This window comes from Mercurialis annua, linkage group LG3 (genome assembly GCF_937616625.2).
Source record: "Mercurialis annua linkage group LG3, ddMerAnnu1.2, whole genome shotgun sequence".
NCBI lineage: Eukaryota > Viridiplantae > Streptophyta > Magnoliopsida > Malpighiales > Euphorbiaceae > Mercurialis > Mercurialis annua.
In genome coordinates this window covers 57,509,541-57,524,531 of record NC_065572.1, presented here as the reverse complement: position 1 = coordinate 57,524,531, position 14,991 = coordinate 57,509,541, and the positions used below count along the sequence as shown (strand labels likewise).

Sequence of the window (14,991 nt, the reverse complement as noted above, 5' to 3'; positions counted from 1 at the left end):
CCGTGCTTATGCGATCATGCTAAATTAATTTATTAGTTGTAAGATAGAGATAATCTGTTTTAGCAATAGCTTTTTGTAGTCTGTAAAAAAGTAAGAATTAATTGAAGAAGTTTCTGTTTAAATGCATGCATGTCGTTGTTGTTGCAGCTGTTGACGAGGAACTAGGGTTTTATTCAAGGGTATGGCCGAGTCTGCTTCTTTTGCAGGACTAATGCTACTAGGACTTGATCATTGACCATCACTTTTTCTTTTTAGGGTTTTGTGTAGTTTGACCTAATTCATTAATTTTTTTTAGGAGACTTGGTTCATTAATTAAACTAGGTTTTCTTTTTCGAAAATAAAACAAGGTTTTATATTTGGTGGTGTTATTCTACAAAAATGCTTTATATTTAGGGGTTTAAACGGGCCGCGCCGAGCTCGAGTTGGGCCAAGCTCGAGTGTGTTTTACAGGCTCGAGCTCGACCGAGCTTAAATTTTGAAGCTCGAGCTCGAGCTTGAACAACATTCGAGCTACTCGATCTTGAGTTGAATTTAATAAAAATAAAAAAATAATTAAAAAATCAGTTTTGGGATATTTTAATTACTTTTTACTATATATCATTCAATTTAATCAATTTTTATGATGCATACCTAAATTTAGAGATGTAAAAATTTAATATAATGATAATACAATTATTATTGTTATTTTATAACAACCTTGTTTAGACCCGTTTAGGCTCGCGAGTCTCACGAGCTTCAGTAATTGATACTCGAGCTCGAGATCGACTCGAATTTTTTAAGCCGATCTCGAGCTTTTTTCGAGTCGATCTCGAGTAACTCACGAGTAGCTCAACTCGTTTACACCCTTATTTGTATTTGATTTATTGTTATGCTACAGCAGCACTCATATTTATTGTATTTCTAACAAATTTTCCTTCATTTACCATCAGAGGATCTGTGGCGCAATGGTAGCGCGTCTGACTCCAGATCAGAAGGTTGCGTGTTCGATTCACGTCAGGTTCATCTTTTACATTTTTTAAGCTTAACTTTTCTATCCTTTGATTTTTGACCGGCAAATTAACATTTTTTTTTTCAATACTTTTTATCATGCCGCTATAAAAACATACAGACCAAAAGAATTTTTAAACAATTTCAAAAGCATGTTAGCATAAAAGTTTACACTTTTTCAACTTGAATGACAAAATAAAAAATAGCACAAATTTTAACTTTTAAACGCTTGATAACAATTTATTAGATTGTGAGTTTAAATTTGGCCTAATTATTTAAAAACCCCTCACCTTGTAATATTTTTTCGTTTATACCCTCACGTAGGAAAAAGTTCATTTGTACCATTTTTTTTATTTTTCATTTTCATCTATACCCTAAAGAGCTAATTTGACCTCTTTTCATTTGGAAAAATATTCAAAATGATGCTTTATATTTAGCTTATATTTTAATTAAACATTAATATTATTAGTCATTTATAATGTTTTCATCCTTTAATTAATTTAATTGTCAAAAATTTAAATTTTAGGGTAGAGATGAAAATGAAAAATCAAAAAAAGGGTACAAATGAACTTTTTCCTACGTGAGGGTATAAACGAAAAAATGTTACAAGGTGAGGGTTTTTTTAAGTAATTAGGCCTTTAAATTTTCACAAGCTCGCTCTTTTTTAATTATATAAAATAAACGACACCTATGAATGTAGATTAATTTAGAAAAGAATTCATTAGTATAGTAATTCTCTATGTTTTTAGGACATGAGATGGTCAGGATAATGCTCATAAAAATCATTCGATTAAAATTAAATTAATTAAAACTAAATTGATTTTTTTAAAATTGGGTCAAGCTGAAAATTGACCGGTGGACACAAGTTTAATTTCTTTTCCAAAAAAAGGAAAAGTTACAAAAAATCCAACAGAATAATTTCTTTTTATAAAATATGCATTTCTTAAAAAAATTATATTTAATACCTAAAAAATTTATAAAAATATAAAATAAGTTTTCACTTTTTACATACTGAATCACAGATGTATTAATTATGTATTAAAATTATATTTTTTTATAGTGAAAAAATACATAAATTATATATATATATATTTAAATTTTTAGATTAAATTGAAATATTTTGACCAAATAAAATTAGGTGATTATTTAAAGATAATTTTATAGTTATCCTTAATAGAAATTCAATGCAACAAATCCATTTCAACTTGGCATACAATTCCCAAACCTAAAAGAAATTAAAATTGGGCTTTTGAAGGGTCCATAAAACAGAATTTAAGATCCAAAATCAAAGAAAACAAAAGATTTTAGGCCCAAGGTATTGCAGTTTGACCATATACGACGCCGTTTCACCATTGTCACTTACTCTGGTTAAATCATCCTACTTGTGCAAGCAAAGTTTAGGCAAAAGTGTAAGAAAATGGAGGAAACAGAAGAGAAGAGTATAAGAGAAGCATCAAAAGAGATTTCACAACAATCCAAAACCCTAATCAATCATCACCATTTGGATTCTCTCAACCAATTGCAGCATCTCATGTAATTCTTTTTTTTATATATATATCTTTGAATAAATATGATTTTGATTTGGAATTTTATGGGTTTCAGATTGGGAAGGTTGCAAGATAGCAATGCGGTACTGAGTCATTTTAATGACTATTCAGAGCAATCTTATGCAGAAGTTGCCACTGATTTCGCAAGAAATACTCGCATTTTGAAGTCCATGAAGTCTGATCTTGATTACGTTTTTCAAAAGCTTAGGTAATCATTTATTTCATGTAATTCAATTGTTCAAAAGTAAATGTAATTGTATATTGTTTGCTTCGAAATTCATTTGAAAACTCCAATTATTAAGCTTTAGCGAATTAATTATGTTTATGCTAAATGAATATATGAATATATTTGTATATGGAATCCATTTCTCAGTAGAATTAAACCAAACAAGTGGATAATATAGGCTTAATTGCTTTAAAAATCACGAATTTTAGCGTCTTTTGCAAATATAATACGAACTTTTAATTTTTGCAATGTCGGTGGACACCAGCTTTCAATTTTTTTGCAATTTAAGTTCCGAGCAATTTTCCGTTAAAAAATTGCCGATGTAGATGCCTGTACAGTGCATATTCCGGTGGCCACGTCAGCTTCTTTTTTGAACGGGAAATTGCTTGGTGTTTTGAATTTTAAAAAAATGGTAATTACTGTTTAAATTTATAAAATTGAAAGTTCTTGTTAAAATTGCAAAACACGCTGAAGTTAGTGATTTTTGAAGCAATTTAGCCATTAATATATATAGATTGAAGAACTGTCTGTAATAACTGTGTGCCATGTCTCTTTCATAGATGTTTGCATATCATCCGAGGAATATAGGGATCTCAAGTTGGCATTTTTTTAGCCTGCTGGTAAATTAACATAGAGCTTGAGATGTTATAATAATGTAGATTGTTAAAAAGTGAAGTCCTAGGAGACCTTGCATCAGATAGCCCTACAGTTCGATTTGATTCATGATTCATGATTTCTTTCTTCTGATGGTACAACAATTAGCTAGAATATAATGAGACAATCTCATAAGATTGCTTAATCTAGTGACTGGTTATTTGAAACTAACGTGAACTGTAGTTCACATTAAAATAGTTTCTCTGATTTGTTTATGAGTACTTCGGTCCGAATGGGGATCCCTTTCTCTATGAAAATGTAGGTTGTGTAGTTAGAGTTTTCTTAGTTTCTCTTGCTCTATTGTTGTCCGGCAAGTTAGGCTAGAAAATTTCTTTTAGTTAACCTAATATGCGTACAATTTGCTAGGATAGAATTCCGGTGTACCTCCATTATGTGCTTAGGAGAGGGCGTAACTTGAGGAGACTGCACTGCAAGCATTTGTTCTCTTTCTAATTTAATCAAAATGCTCGCAACAAACATATTATTATAAGAATAGTACTATCACCCCCTTGAGGTAGGTTAAAATTACTGTTTGGTCCTGCATTTTATAAAATCATTGTTATTCCATAACATTTTAATTCTATTTAAGTGAAACACCTTTTGTAAGGGGTTTTAATTGTCTAATATCTAAATATCAGAGGGAAATAATGATTTTTAAGAATATAGGAAAAATAGTAATTTTGATTTAACCTTTATCCCCTGATTCTGTGTTCGTACACTGTCACTTGGAGAATGATCATCCCTCACATCATTTGCTTTTCTCTTTTTAGGAGCATGAAGTCTAAAATCCAGGCTACATACCCAGATGCATTTGCAGATGAATCCTCACAAGAAGTACTCGACAGAAGGCCTGATCTCGAAATTCCTAAATAGCATTAACCGTTCACATGCATTCCACTCATAGAAGCAAGAAACAGTTTGATTCCCTGAGTATTATTTCTAACGCTGATGTGAATATTTATCATGTTTGGAAAGCGAGGAACTTGGATGTTCAACGATATTGGAACTAAGCGGCGGATTCTATTCTTTTGTAGAGTTTGTAAATGTTATTAAAATGTCAAATTCTTGATAGCCTGTTTTACAGGTTCTTAAATATGGTCAAACATGGATTATAAACATTTGGATTGTGAATTTGAGTTTGATTGGTCTATTGTAAATGTTATTAAATGTCAAATTCTTGTTACTGCAATTAGATTTAAATCCTTGTGCTTCAAACCCCTTTATAAAGTAGTGTTAGGGCATCTTCTGCAGACTCTCAGTCCAGTTCCATTGTCAGATAAATAGAAAGTTCCGAGTCTTTTACACTTTAGCTCTGGTCAAAAAGAGAATATTCTGTCCAACTTCATAAAGCAGTTAGTTTCTTTCGTTCTGTTTTGTCTTTATCATGTATTACCTGATTATTACCAACCCATTTCTTTAGTCTGTTAACTATATCATCAAATTTTAGTACCTCAAAAAATGAAAGAAACGAAGCATCTTTCGAGTATCACTCCGCTGCCTACTTTTTGAGCCGAACAGAATCAAATTTTAATTTTAAAACGACTGAACTGAACCAATTTAATAACTTTTAACTGTTTCAAATCAAACGAAATCGGTTGGTTCAATTAGTATTCTATTTTGGTTTGAATTGTTCAAGCAACTAGCTAGGCTAAGTATTGGCTAAAAACCTCACCACTAGTTTTGCAAATAGAATGTACAGAAATAGAAACCTGTAGGTAGACAATAAGCCGCCAGCTAACAGAAATCCATCCAATCCAATCATACTTCTCAACTACTTCTGCTTCCTCACTGTCCGTACTTACTACTACTAAACTTAACCAGCCAATCACGTGACTCTCTCTTTCTCATGAGCAATTGCTGTCTTCTAATCATGCAAAAAACATATATAAACAGACTTCTGTACTCCCCAACTCTATTTTCCCCCACACAAACCAGAAACAGAGCCAAAATCAATGGTGGGTTCATCAGCTAGAAGTGAGAGTGAGAAGGAGAAAACAAAGCTTAGAGAAAGACAGAGAAGAGCCATTACCACCAAGATCTTCCATGGACTTAGGAGACTAGGGGGCTACCATCTTTCTCCTCGAGCCGACATCAATGAAGTCCTTCGTGAGCTCGCTAAGGAGTCCGGCTGGGTTGTTGAACCCGATGGCACCACCTACCGCTATAAGGTGGCTTTCTGTTCTCTCATAAAAGTTATACATCTTCATGGTTTGTCAATATTTTGTATGAAGATAGTCTCTTTAAACTCAATTTGCATAAAGAAAGGAATTTTAAAGCTAAATGTTGTTCGGGAACTTGCTTTTAAAGTATTTTCTGTTTCGGCGTTTCTGTTTTCGTGCAACATAGTTTCTCGTCAATAACTTATGTGTCTTTGTTATTTGATTTTATTTCGCAAGGTTATTAGTCGTTGTCCGACTTGTGGAGCTATGCCGAGTAATATAAGCGCCACTACAACACCCACTGCTAGTAGCACTGTCATTGCTGGTGGCGGAGCAGGAGCGGGAACAGGAGCTGGTGGAGAGTGTTCAACCACTACATCAGCTTGCTGCATTGATCCCACCACCGTGATGATTAACACCAACAGCAAAGGCGAACTTACCGCCAACAACGGCACTTCACCCACTTACATATGTAGTGATGACTCGGGGGGTTGCGGTGGTGAAATGCCTCTTGCATTCTACACATACGGAGGGGTTGTTGGAAATGTCTCCGGTACCTATCCACCCAATATGACAGCCTCAGGAGTTGGAAGTGGAATGGAGCGAATGATGGCCGCCACGCTAAACCATGAACAGCAGCAGCAGTACATGCTAGAGGCAAGGGCATCTAACCAGAACACCCCTGTAGGTTCGCCTCTGCGCCGCACCAGCTAAGTGTTTGCATAGGCTACATATAATAGTATCAAACAGAGAGAGATAAATACTTATGAAATGAATGTCATATCAACTTAGAGAAGCTTTATCTCGCCTTTCGAATGAAGTTGAACAAAAACCGAATAGGCCAATACTACTATACCTTATATAACCCGGTTCTTTCTTTAAAGATTTTATATCTAGCATTCAAGAATTTGTTCTTTAATTAAAGTTTTTATAGTTTCTGAGTTGGGAGTCTTTGCTTTGTGTTACATTATGCAGTCACAGCTTAACATGTACAGGCTAATTGGTTCCTTTTTCCTTCTGAACTTATGTTCGTCATAGAATGTTGCACGAACCATTTTACCTCCGACCATCTAGACCGATTAGTGATTTTGTTGTTCCATACTTGGCGCGCTCATCGGAGAGACTATATATCAACTAATAATCCTCAATTCACAATCAAACATGAAAACATTAGGCTATCAGAAAACCAATTTGACAATGAGAAACTGCATTGTATCTGTTTATTAATCATATGATCCTAATTGCCAGTCAAATAAGAAAAACAAAATCGAAATGCATACGCATAATCACATACCATATTCGTGAGCAACAAGACCCATTAAAATTAGGTCCAATGCTGCCAAAAAGCCAAATCTTTTCGACTTTTTAGAAATTTATCCAAACATTTTAAAAGTTGTAAATCTATATCAATTTGACGAATTTGCTGGAAATGTTTCCATTTGTTAAAGTTGATTTAGTTATTGCCTACGTGGCAATTGAATATGTAATTTTAATAAAATTGAAAAGAAAAATAACTTATAATTGGAATGTAACATAGATTTAGATAAAACTATTTAAAAAAATATTAAACCGATTTTGAAAATTTAGATAAATTTCCAGCGAATTTGTCAAATTGTGATAGATTTACAATTTATAAAAGGTTCAATAGATAGAAGAAGAAGAAAAAGAATTTAAAAAAAATAAAAATAAACCCTAGCCGTCTCTCTCTTTTGAGAAACCTCTAAAACTTTAATAAGTTTTTAACTTTTTGTTCATTTGGGAGGTGATTTTGGGCCAAGCCGTCTCTAAGACTATTTCCGACCCGCACCTATAATAGGTATTAAAATCCATTTTTTCACTGTAACACATACTCGATACTCAATACTTAATCTACAATTATATCACGACCCATTTTCATGAATCGCGACCGGCACTAGGGTATGGGTAATGTAGTACCAACACCGGTAGCTAGCCTTCCTTATAATCATACAATTCAATTAAACCTGCAGAAAACCAATGCTCGGGGGCAACCGAGACTTCAGCCTAATTCTAGCAGTTAAAATATTCAACAATTAAAATAACATGCTTTCCAATAATGGTATTAAATCGGCTTAACATATATAATCCGGAATAAACATATAACATGCCAGAACAATAATAAATCAGTCAGACTAATCCGACAAATATCTGTAATAATAATAAAGACGTCTAGTCAACTACTGCGACCTAAGAACAAAATAGTTTGATAGTTCTAATAAAATAAATGGAACCTCCGAGGAAAAGTAAATGCGGAGATCACCAGACTCTCTCAGATCATAACCCTGGGAAAAATTGGGAAAACAACAGGGTCAGATATACTGAGATGAGTTTATACCACTATCTATATTTATTAAGTGGAAAACTTTTTAAACCGTTTAAAACATTTAATAACAATATTACGAATAATAGTTGGAACCCTAATCCACAATTCTAAATAATAAACATAATCCAATAGGCCTGGTCCCGAGAGCTGAGCTACACCGAGTTACCACTAACCACACTTTTACCATATCCAGGGTCCCGAGAGCTGTGCTACACCGAGTTACTCTATTTGGTCCCGAGAGCTATGCTCACACCGAGTTACCACATTTCCATAAATACCTTACCCAGATCATTACCGGTGCGCACGCAGTCCTAATGATGCCCATTAGGTAGCATGTTCCAACTAAGAGCCATAATATAAAAACAGTTCGAAATATACGTACAGTATATATATTTAATATTAAAATAACAATTTACTTAATAAAGCGGTAAATAGTAAGTACAAACTCACTGCTTGCTAATTCACGTGATAACCGGCAAGCAACTAATCCTGGTTCGCCTCTGGAGCACGAACAATAGACGGGTCTAGACAAATAAAATAATTATTAAAAACAGACCCTAACTCTAGAGAGTATTAGACACCACATAGAACTAGCACAAATAACACATCGGAATAAACAATCCAGAACAACACAAAAATACCCATTAGGTAATAAAGCCCAATTAATATAAGTCTATTGAGTTCTCGCTTAAGATCCGATTAACAAATATTATTTAATAATCTTTAAATAATAATAAATTTTCAAATAGTGGATTAGCCGAGTTACCAATAACTACCAAGCTAATCTCACTTGTCAGGTGACCCAAGTCTAACCCGACTCAAAACGTTTATCAAATATAAACCCGAGTTTATATTTATAAAATAATTTGATAAAATAATAATCCATTTTAAAAGCAGAACTCAATAACTTCAATTTCAAGTAACCCAAGTTACAACCCAAAAATCTAATCATTTTAAGTTTATAAAAATTTAGGGACTAAACTGTACTTTAGCCAATTAGGGACTAAACTGTACTTTAGCCAATTTGATATTTAAAATCAAATTAATTACTTTTGTTTATAATTAATACAAAATATAACGTTACTAATCAAAAACTTACTTAAATAAATTTTAAAAAATATTTAGGGACTAAATTGTAATTTAGCCACTTGATATTCGAAATCAATTATAATTACCCGAGTAATTACTTTAACTTAAGTTTGTAAAATAGTTATCGTTTATAACAATTTACCTATAAATCATAACGGAAACCAATTGTTTACGAAATAAAAGATAAACTAACTTAAAGCCTTTATTCGATTTAAGTGAAACATTTTGGTGACCAAAAACGGCAATTAACCATCTTCCTCCTTTAAACATCCAAATCCCCGCCTAAGCTTAACCCCAATTTGCAGAAACCAACAATCAACTCCATGAAACCATATTAACTTTGATTAAGAAATTGAATAATCTACCATAACATATACATCCCTCCATTTATCTACCACACAACCCTAGCAATTTCAAATCAAAAGAACAACAGTAACCATATGAAACATACGGCAGAAACCGATTCAAAGAGACGAAGAATCAAACATACCGTTTGAAAAATGAAACGTTCAATGACTTGAGGAATGAATCGGCTATATTTGGACAAAAGAACAAAGCCTAGCATAACAAGAATCAAGCCCAGACATAGATTAGGATCGGCAGAATTAATATCAATCAAGAACAGTTCATAATATCTCAAAACGGTAAACTGTATGGCGATTGAAATGAGGTCGATCACGTACCGTTTTGCAAAATCAAGGTGGAGAATCGAAGATACGCGAGTCTAGAACGTCTGAGATCAAACGGAATCAATTTTGATCTAAAAACGAATAAGAACGATCAAAAATACGGAATGCCGTTCAAAGGTTAAAACTGAAATTCAATGAAACCAGGAAACTTACCGAGCAGCAACTTTGGATGACGATTCCCGCTTCGTTTTTCAGAGAACGAGCAAGAAGATGACGGCTAGGGTTTCAGTGAAGTGTGGTGAAGGTTTTCTATTTAGAAAGCGTTTATAAATACCAAACGAAATTAGGTTTAAAACGGGTTGGAAAGTAGGCGGGTGACAAGCTCATAAGAGCTCATCATTTCTCGAACGAGACTCAGCCATTTAAGGCTGGGTCTCGTTCGAAATTCCTGGTCTCGAACGAGACCAGGCCTTTGAAAACATAGGTCTCGTACGAGACCTTGTGTCTCGTACGAGAATTAACGAATTTTCCTTTTTAAAAAAAAAATATTAAATGGTTGAACCACAAAATCAACCCGCTCTCGAACCAACATGAACCAGACCATTAACTTCGATTTTTACTTCAAAACGATCGAAAAATTTGTCGGAAAAACTCTAAAAATTTACGGGGTATTACAAATTATGTTTATGAATAGTAAATACCTTAATATAGGTTTATCTATTCACACAAACCTATATTTTAATTAATTGGATGTTTACTTTTTAATTATAATTTCTATAGTTAACTTTCTTAATCTTCATTTTATTCCAATTTTTCACTAAATACTAATTAAATATTTGATAATTTAATTCAAAATATTCTTACAAGTAAAGATATAATAAATAAATATAATATATTTTAATAAACTATACATAAAATTCAAAAAAATAATTTATTTAAACATAAAAATTACATTATATTAAACAATAAAAACATTACAATTAAACTTGTCAATATATTCCTCTTTACTTATTTAGTTTATGGAATATCCCTTGGTTACCTCTTTTAGGTTTTCATTATTATTTTATATATTATGTTTATTATTACTGTTGTAGTCCTTTTAGTGTGCCTATGATTAAGGGGTTAAACTCTATTTACTATATTATCTTAAGATCAAGAGTTTTAACTATTTCTAATGTTTATATATTGTAATTTTGTTAATGATATGAGAGAGAAAACAATTCAAAGTTTCTCTTTTATTTCTTTTGTCATGGTATTAATTAGAGCCAAAACTTTGAGAATCATTTCACCTTGTCTGATTTTTTGTCTAGCTCCAATATCTTAGTATTTTGAGTCTTTCTTCATGTTCTTCTGTACCGTCTTCTTGGATATGATTCTTAGTAATTGATCTGGTTGAATCATGTCTTCGGAACGGTATAGAAATTTTCTTATTTGATTTAATGGCAAGAACTATTCTACCCAGAACTTCCAATTTCAAATCTTTATGAAGGGTAGGGAATTATGGGGTCATATTAATAGCACAAATCCAGCACCTAACAGCAAAATGGAGAAAGAAAAATATATGAAATGGATGCTCAAATTATGTCGTGGATTCTTGGCAGTATAGAATCATCCATACTTCTCAATCTCAAGCCATATAAGATATCAAGAGCAATGTGGGATTACTTGAAAAAAGTGTACAACCAAAGAAATACAGTCTGAAGGTTCTATAAAACTCGAATTGGGTCAACTCAGCCAAGGAAGTATGTCCATCCAAGAGTTTTATTCATCTTTTGAGAATTTTTGGGCTGAGTACACTGATATTGTGTATGCAAGTGTACCTCATGAAGTCATTGTTGTGCAAATATCAGGATCTCAAAGTGGATGAGCATGGACATGACACCGACGAATATCAGGATCTCAAAGTGGAAATCGAAAGAATGATCGATGCAGGCGAGCTTAAGAAGCTTGTCTCTAAAAAAATGTGAAAGTAGTGATCAAGGGAAGAAAAGATAAAGAGAAGAAAAAACGAAAGAAAAAAAGGAGGAAGAAAGACCCTCAAAAATCCTGGGAACAATCCATATGATCAATGGAGGAGGCCTAAACAAATCTTCCATTAGGAAGAAACAAAGGCGAGAATTCATGAACATCTGAGAGACTCTTATGCCTCCGGTCGTCTTCGATGTAGAAGATTACGAACATATCAAAGCACCCCGTAATGATGCCCTAGTGGTGACAACGATCATCGAAAACTGGAACATGGAGGGAATCCTTGTTGACGAGGGAAGTGATGTCAATGTTATAACCTATAAGAGACTAGGCGGAATAGCAACATAATAATGTCAAGTCCCGATTCCTTTATCAGGACTCGGAGGACCGCCCATCCACCCTCTAGGAGTAGTTACACTAGAGGTCATAGTAGGGCCAGAGAAAGAAGTCAACAGAAAGATCGTCACACTATTTAACATAGTGGACATGGACTTAACCTTCAATGCAATCCTGGGAAGGCCGTTCTTCCATGATTCGGCGGCCGTTTTACCATAAGGCTGCTCTCCATGAAGATACCAACTGAGCAAAGAGTCGTGACAATAAGAGGAAATAAAAAATCGCTAAAAATGCTATGATGAATCAATAGTGGACCAAGCCTTGATACTTTTAATTTACAAGAATTATCTAACAAACTGTTTGTAATGCTATAACCGTTTGGTTACGTGTTACTGCCGTTGCCTGTCACTGCTTTACTGTTGCCGGATCAATACTGTCCACGCCTGTTATTGCCGAAGCATTTCTTCCACTGAAGCACTATTCCTCTTTTGCGCTGCATGTGATTTTGTTGAATCTTAAGACGGTAATGGCGGACGGTTACTGATAGTTTCATCAAGACAGACGGTAATTGAAGATCCTACTGGACGGCGAAAGCGTGAACAGGGCAGGGATGTTTCTGGAAAGGACCCATAGAACAAACACTCAAAACTATTCTCCCTTAAAGAACGACTTGTACTGGCTGGAGGAGTTAGATTGGCAACAATATCTAAAACTGAATAAAAATCAAGGTTAGTAACTTTCATTTTTATTGATATATATGGTTTCCTAAAACTGCATGCAATAAAAAGGATCAAATCGACGGCGATATTTTCTCAATCGGCGATCATATATGGTTTCCAAGTAAGTAATTCTAGTAATACATCTTCTATTGCTCTGTTCTTAATTTGTGATGTGAAAATTTGGCCTAAAACAAATTATTGTTTGCAAAATAAATAATGTTAACACCTACGTTAAATCAAAAAGGAAACCTGTTTCTTCAATTTTTACGTATGAAATTATATTTGGATTGCATGGTCATCCTTCAAATCCCACTCTTTAATATCAACATGCACACTGCTATGTCTTTTTCAATTTATTATCTCCCCTCTTTTCAGCAATTTTTTCAAATAGACATGAGTATTTTTAACTCCATTTCATCAACGTCATTTCTCATTCAAACTTTTTGTTGAATCTGTCTTTTCTCTTTTATGTTATTATATGTTAATTTCTTGATTTGCATTAAATGGTACTCTCTTATTTATTTATGAAACTTATTTAAAAGAAAAGACAACATTCAAAATCTCTAATCCTAATTTTTAGTTGATCTGTATTCTATATATGTTGGTATTACAGTTGTTTGATTTCTGAAAAATTTCATGATTTTTGTCTGCAACTCAAACATTTCATCAATTTGCTTAAATGGGTTGACCAATTTTTACTCCAAGTTTAAGTTCTCATTTAAATTTATAAATTCCGTAAGATTTTGATTACTACATGTTTTATTTTATAAGCATTTTTTCCTGAAAATGTAGTTTAACTTGGATCAAATAATAAAAGACATAAAATGATACATATTTTCAGAACGACCTACACAAACAACAAATTTTTTTCAGAACGACCTACACAAACAACAATTTTTTTGGATTAAAAGACATAAAATGATACATATTTTCAGAACGACCTACACAAACAACAAATTTTTTTTTTGAAAAGTTTTTATTTTTCATTTTTTAATTTTTGATTGGTGGTGACTTTTTGGTCAATCTATTTAAATGACTGAATTTTTGAATGGTGTAGATTGTTTATGAAAACTTCATTTTATTGTTAACATATGCAAATTTTGCATTAATAAAAAGATAGATTTGAGGTGAGGTTCATGTACTTCTTATGGGATTATTGTACTCCCTGTGAGATTAAAATAGTCCTTATGATGTTATTGTACTCTTTATGAGGTTAAAGTACTCCTTGTGAGGTTATTGTACTCCTTGTGAGGTTAAAGTACTCTTTCTGAGGTTATTGTACTCCTTATGAGGTGAAGGTATATGTATATCAATGAAGATAAAGATCAATTTTAAAGCAAGATTCAGCCTTAATGACCATTTATGTGGTTAGTATTATTTATAAATTTGTATTTATTATTTATTGTAGTATTTATTGGTTTTCAGGTATAACATCGTTTGAATTACCAACATAATTATTGAAGGTGATTGCTTAAATGTGATCATTGCAGCATAAAGTAAGGAGACACCGGAACAATAGAAGTCATAATTTTTAATACCGTTCGTTTATCATTGTCATTTATCTCTTGCGAATTTTCACATGTTAAGCGAATGTGTAATTGGATGACCCATGAAGTGGCTAATAAGTCCTTATATCCTCCTTTTTAGGAGTTATTCAGTAAATTTTGTAAAATGCGGCAACTATTGCTGAGAAACATTATGTACTTCTATTTTTTCAAATCAATATAATGGTAAGTTTGACAAACTTAAAACAAATGTAAGACATGTAATTTTTTTTTTTTTAAAAAAAAAGCATATAGAACTTGTGTATTTGTACTTGGTCATGTTATCTTTAGATTTTTAATTTATAGTAAAATAAGAAACGCAGTATTTCAATGATGATGAATAAAAAATAAAATACCAAAATCAGAAAACAATTATTATTTCCATATTTCTCACTATCTTTCCCAATAGACTTGTAGAATAACTATTTAATTTACAAATGTAATAGATTAATTAAAATAACTACTTAATTATTAATTAAAAAACCAATTCTATATGAGGGGCCTCCCAGTCGGCCCCTCTAACTCCTATTTTCAGTAGATAACTCGGGAAGACTCCTACAGCATCAGGTATGATTACGCTAAACTATTATTTTATTTTATTTAAAAAAATAAATGAACAGGTATGCTATATTGGGGAACTTTTTCTGGATAGTTGTTCAATCTACGCTATTACATATTGCAATAAACTCACAAGGTACTACTAGTGTCATATCCTTTATACTAACGATATGTTTTTTTTTTAATATTATCAGTTATTTTTATCGTTCTACCGTTTGTTTAACAAATTATTTA

The 14,991-nt window shown here is 32.7% G+C and overlaps 2 protein-coding genes and 1 non-coding gene across 3 annotated transcripts; all 3 read left to right on the top strand.

The window, feature by feature from the left end:
- Positions 1-930: 930 nt before the first annotated feature.
- TRNAW-CCA (transfer RNA tryptophan (anticodon CCA)) lies at positions 931-1,002 on the top strand. The gene has a single exon. It is a non-coding gene; the product is annotated as a tRNA-Trp (tRNA).
- Positions 1,003-2,373: 1,371 nt separating this feature from the next.
- LOC126671105 (kxDL motif-containing protein LO9-177) lies at positions 2,374-4,614 on the top strand. Its single transcript, XM_050364818.2, has 3 exons — positions 2,374-2,520; positions 2,590-2,742; positions 4,185-4,614. Exons 1-3 carry the CDS (start codon positions 2,405-2,407, stop codon positions 4,285-4,287), a joined length of 372 nt encoding a protein of 123 aa, XP_050220775.1. The 5' UTR covers positions 2,374-2,404; the 3' UTR covers positions 4,288-4,614.
- A 381-nt stretch (positions 4,615-4,995) lies between these two features.
- On the top strand, positions 4,996-6,480 carry LOC126671104 (protein BRASSINAZOLE-RESISTANT 1-like). Its single transcript, XM_050364817.2, has 2 exons — positions 4,996-5,582; positions 5,811-6,480. Exons 1-2 carry the CDS (start codon positions 5,367-5,369, stop codon positions 6,285-6,287), a joined length of 693 nt encoding a protein of 230 aa, XP_050220774.1. The 5' UTR covers positions 4,996-5,366; the 3' UTR covers positions 6,288-6,480.
- The last annotated feature ends 8,511 nt before the right edge of the window (positions 6,481-14,991 follow it).

Coding starts and splice junctions, on each gene's coding strand:
- LOC126671105 (XM_050364818.2), top strand. CDS start 2,405: ATGGAGGAAACAGAAGAGAAGAGTATAAGAGAAGCATCAAAAGAGATT. Junction 2,521..2,589: donor AACCAATTGCAGCATCTCAT/GTAATTCTTTTT, acceptor TATGGGTTTCAG/ATTGGGAAGGTTGCAAGATA. Junction 2,743..4,184: donor TACGTTTTTCAAAAGCTTAG/GTAATCATTTAT, acceptor TTCTCTTTTTAG/GAGCATGAAGTCTAAAATCC.
- LOC126671104 (XM_050364817.2), top strand. CDS start 5,367: ATGGTGGGTTCATCAGCTAGAAGTGAGAGTGAGAAGGAGAAAACAAAG. Junction 5,583..5,810: donor GCACCACCTACCGCTATAAG/GTGGCTTTCTGT, acceptor TTATTTCGCAAG/GTTATTAGTCGTTGTCCGAC.